Raw genomic sequence first — 4,801 nt, 5'->3', positions numbered from 1 at the left:
TTGTGCTCTTGTCAGAGAGCAGATAGAAAAAATGGGTCCGGGCCTACAACCGTGCCGCTGGCAAGAGCATGGTTGTGAATGCTCTAACGGGAAAAGCAATATAAAATGATTATGAATGAAAAAATGGAAGACAAAATAGGGATGCAGGTGGCAGAAATATTCCATCAGAGCTGTCGGGGAGGTTAGATTCTTTCACCGCAGTCAATCACGGATCCCTTGCTTCCTCCAAATTACACAAATGCCCCCGCTTTCGAAAAAGAAGAAAAAGAATTACAACTCACAACAGATAGAGACAGAATCACAGTGGAAAAGGAGTTGCCCGACGAATCAATAACCTCCACTCTCTCTCTCTCTCTCGAATGCGCTTGCTCGTGTCTATGGAGGAGACATTCAGACCAGCAAACAATTAGCCTGTGTTGTGTGAAGAAGAGGCCGCGGCCATGCCTGAACCCTGCCGCGGTTCTGCTTGCCTCGACGTTGAGACCATTTATCTCGGCGGAAAGGTTCTATTCCATCTATTTTTTCCTATTATTGTTCAATTGCAATTTTCTACTTCCAATTTTCTAGACAGCTTGTGTTTTGATCAGGATTGAATTTCCTGTTTCTACTTTAAGCAATTTCTAGATCAGCTTCTTGTTTCTGTACCTGGCCTTTTTGGGGAATTTTCTTGACATTCTTTCTTTACTAAATACAACTCAATGCTCTTTTTTCTGCAAAATATGCAGCTAGAAAAGAATTTAGTAGCTGCCGAATTCTTTGAATTGAATCGAATCTCATCTTCTGTGCATTGCATGTTGTTGGATACTTATCTTTGGAGATTTTGTGATATTGGTGCTAACGATCTTTCTTTTTAGTTGTTAGTTTTTCCTTTTTTTTAATAACATTGGTAAAAACTGAACATTGTGAAAGGTGTCATTTTCGTTGTTGAAATTATGGCTCAGTACAGGCTGTAGTTATTCTGCTGTTTCTTTTCAATATAGAAATTTATCTGTTTCAATCTTTTCATTTTCATCGATTATGAGCAATCTGGATCAACAAGTGGTTGAGTTCACATGTATTCTCTTTTCATAAAGATAGCAAACAATGGTATTTGCCTTTGCCAAAAGGGTAATCATTTAAGCAATCCTTTCAACTCATTTGCAACATTGTTTATGTATGGAGATTGGAGAACATAGTAATGATATCATAGATATGATTGTAGTTTTCGAACTACTTGGAATGTTGATTTGTGGCAATTTCTTAATGCCCATTATTGATTTTCATGGTTCAGGAACATATTGTACGGACTGGGAGTGGCTCTGTTTCAGTTATAGTGTATGGAGATCCCGACAAGCCAGCTTTAGTCACTTATCCTGATTTAGCTTTAAATCGTGAGTTCTGTGTCAACCTTGGTGGTCACTTTTGTTCATTTAGATGTGTGCTTGCCAAATATTACAAGCTAACTGTCTGTCTTTGCTGTCGTGCAGACATGTCCTGTTTCCAAGGGTTGTTCTTTTGTCCAGAAGCTGCAGCTTTGCTGCTTCACAATTTCTGCATTTACCATATTAGTCCTCCAGGGCACGAGGTCCGTAAATTAGCCTGGCTGTGCGTGATGGCATAGTAAACTTACCCTTTTGCTCAACATTCTCCAACTATTATTACATTTTTATACATACACTTAATGATATAGCTCACTTGATATATAACTTCGACTCTGGCAAGAGTTCTTGCAGTTGGGAGCTGCAGAAATTTGTGCTGATATCCCTGTGCCTTCTCTCAGTGACTTAGCCGATCAAATTCTTGAAGTGCTCAACTATTTTAAGTATGTCTTGTATTTTTCCTGTGTTGACTTCACCGTCTTTTAAGTTATGATTGGACTTCTAAGTTGGGTTGGTACTAACTCGAAATTCCAGTAGTCATATGTCCCTGATAAAATGACTTCTAATTTTATTCAGGCTTGGTGCAGTTATGTGCATGGGCGTAATGGCTGGAGCTTATGTTCTCACCTTATTTGCTGTATGTTGTACTTGGATCTGTTTCACTTATCATCCTTTTTATGTCCCCAATTTTTCATATAGTCGGGAAATATATGTTACAGATGAAATTTAGGGAGCGAGTTCTTGGTTTGATACTTGTATCTCCTTTATGTAAAGCTCCATCTTGGACAGAATGGCTGTGCAATAAGGTATCATTCTCTAATTCTCAATCAGTATTGTATGCAATGCAGATCAACTGATCAACTCATAAAAACTGAGGTGATACTAAGATATGAAATTTGCAGGTGATGTCCAACTTGCTCTATTACTATGGAATATGCAATCTGCTAAAGGATTGTTTACTTTATCGGTACTTTAGCAAGGTATTTAATATCTTGTTAATCGGTGAACTATTCCTTATCCTGCCCCATTTTGTAGATGTCATCTTTGTTGATATTGATTGAGGTATTGCTAGTAAGGTTTTATGAGTAAAGTTTATTTGTGTTTCAGGAAGTTCGTGGCAATACTGAAGTTCCAGAATCAGACATAGTTCAAGCATGCAGAAAAGTTAGTGCTTATTACATGTAGTTTCTACTATCTAGGCCAAATAATGCTATGTTCTTTTCGTAGTAGTATGATTTTCTATGCTTAAAATATTAGTATTAACTGGTTGAGTTTTCCAGCTGCTTGATGAGAGGAAGAGCTCAAATGTTCTGCGGTTCCTTCAAGCAATAAATAGGTATCAAAGTCTGATAATATGAATATATACAGCCGAAATTTCTTGATGGCCACTTCACTTTTGCATGTTCAAGAATTTTACTCAATTTTATTTCTTATTTTTTTGCTGATGAACAGGAGACCTGACATTACTGATGGGCTGAGGACGTTGAAGTGTCGAACTTTAATATTTGTTGGAGATGATTCTCCATTCCATTCAGAAGGTCTTCACATGGCTGCTAACTTAGACAGAAGATACAGTGCCTTGGTAGAGGTATGCAATATGGATCAAATGCAACATTACCGCCTTTGTTAATAAGTAATGCGGAAAAATCTAGCATCACATCTGCATCGTATATAATCTGCTGCATACCAAGATCCAAGTTTTATGAATGGCTTATGAAATGTTTGCACTAGTTTTTCATGTTTCTGGAGTATGCATTGACAATGATTATTTTAGAAAATGTGATGTATTTTTGTGTATCGCCTCATTGCTTGTAAAAGGTTCCAATGCTGTTCTAATGGAAGAATGTTATTACTTACTACACAGGTTCAAGCTTGCGGGTCAGTGGTGACCGAGGAGCAGCCATACGCAATGTTGGTGCCGCTGGAATATTTTCTCCTAGGGTATGGTATACACAAACCGAATCATTTTAACGGTAGCCCCAGGAGTCCACTTTGCCCTACGTGTATCGCCCCAGAACTCCTATCTCCAGAAAGCATGGGATTAAAGCTAAAACCAATCAAGACTCGCCTTTCATCACAAAGATAGAAGCAGTCACTTATTACCATTTGTAAATTGGAAGGTTCGTATAACACGTTCGTTCTGTTCTTTTTTCGATTTTTGTCAGGCCATCGTGTTAGAGCGGTTGAGGAGGGTAGATATTGTTTTAGATTGTAGTAATTCTTGATTGAACATAGGGTTGGGATTGTTTTAGACTATTCTTTCGTGTGTAGTTAGTTATGACAGTCACGACGTGATCTGTTAGATCCGTAGACGACTACAACGACCGTGACATGAGCAATAAAGAATGGAGAGAGAGTGGACTCTAGTTGCTCGAATTATCTGGCATCTATTTGTGTTGTCAATTTTGTTGTTGTTTATATAGAATAGAGATTTGATCATATTCCCTTAGGTTGTTTGCAAGCACATGGAGCTGGGCTGGCAATATGCTTTTAGTTTTCATGGACAACTGTAATGTGATAGCTACTGCATACCTTTATATTAATGTGATGGATATTACAATCTAATATTTGTGATCACACTACACTCAATTATACATGTACTCCATCTATTAGATTCCTTGTATTAATCGAAGGTAAATACTGCTGCAACTGCAACTGCAACTATAGTATGACCTAAAATTAAGTGTAAAGCCATTTTGGTAATTTAATGTGTTCTTGATAATGAGATTTGCCTGGAATGTAGTAAGGTAGTCACTATAAATTGATATGCAAATTGTACTATAATAGATTATCTTACTTTTTTCTTTCTATTAGTTTATCTACTTTTTTACCTATACCTTTAACGGGGTGTGATCAATTGCTAACTTTCCTAAATTGCTAACTCATCAACGCAGTGTATTAAAAATGTTAACACAATGACATTAATATATCAACACATAATTTTGTTGACATTTTTCAATATATTCTATTGACATTATGTGTTGACATTTTTAATATACACTGCATTGATGAGTTAAGGAAGTTATCAACTTAAATAGGTAGCAATATAACGCATTGATGAGTTAAGGAAGTTATCAACTTAAATAGGTAGCAATATAACGCACCCCTACGCTTAACACACTAAACATCCATTTCTTAGATTCTCAAAAAGTATCAATTAACAATAATTTTATTATGAATAAAATTACGAAAACATCCCAAAAATTGACAACATATACGTGTAAACCGACGAAGCTTGCAAAAATTTGGGGTCACATCATGTATGTATATACTAGTCCTAATAATTATATTAGGTCATGAGGATCACTACTAATGTTGATTATGTCTACATTAAATTTGAAACATTATTAATTTGTGTCGACTCCTTATATATAGAGGTAATTTGGACCTTGATTTGGTATACTAAATGATCTTATATTATTCAGAGTTTAGGATTGATAGAA

At 36.3% G+C, this 4,801-nt stretch overlaps 1 protein-coding gene across 1 annotated transcript; it reads left to right on the top strand.

Moving 5' to 3' along the window:
• Nucleotides 1–234: 234 nt before the first annotated feature.
• On the top strand, nt 235–3,923 carry LOC121752216 (protein NDL1-like). Its single transcript, XM_042147166.1, has 11 exons — nt 235–503; nt 1,271–1,370; nt 1,467–1,564; nt 1,713–1,801; nt 1,935–1,995; nt 2,078–2,164; nt 2,261–2,338; nt 2,466–2,522; nt 2,639–2,694; nt 2,811–2,946; nt 3,223–3,923. The coding sequence occupies exons 1-11, from the start codon at nt 441–443 to the stop codon at nt 3,442–3,444; spliced, it is 1,047 nt and encodes a 348-aa protein (XP_042003100.1). The 5' UTR covers nt 235–440; the 3' UTR covers nt 3,445–3,923.
• The last annotated feature ends 878 nt before the right edge of the window (nt 3,924–4,801 follow it).

Source organism: Salvia splendens, chromosome 10 (assembly GCF_004379255.2).
Source record: "Salvia splendens isolate huo1 chromosome 10, SspV2, whole genome shotgun sequence".
NCBI lineage: Eukaryota > Viridiplantae > Streptophyta > Magnoliopsida > Lamiales > Lamiaceae > Salvia > Salvia splendens.
This window is presented reverse-complemented; position numbering and strand designations above follow the sequence as displayed.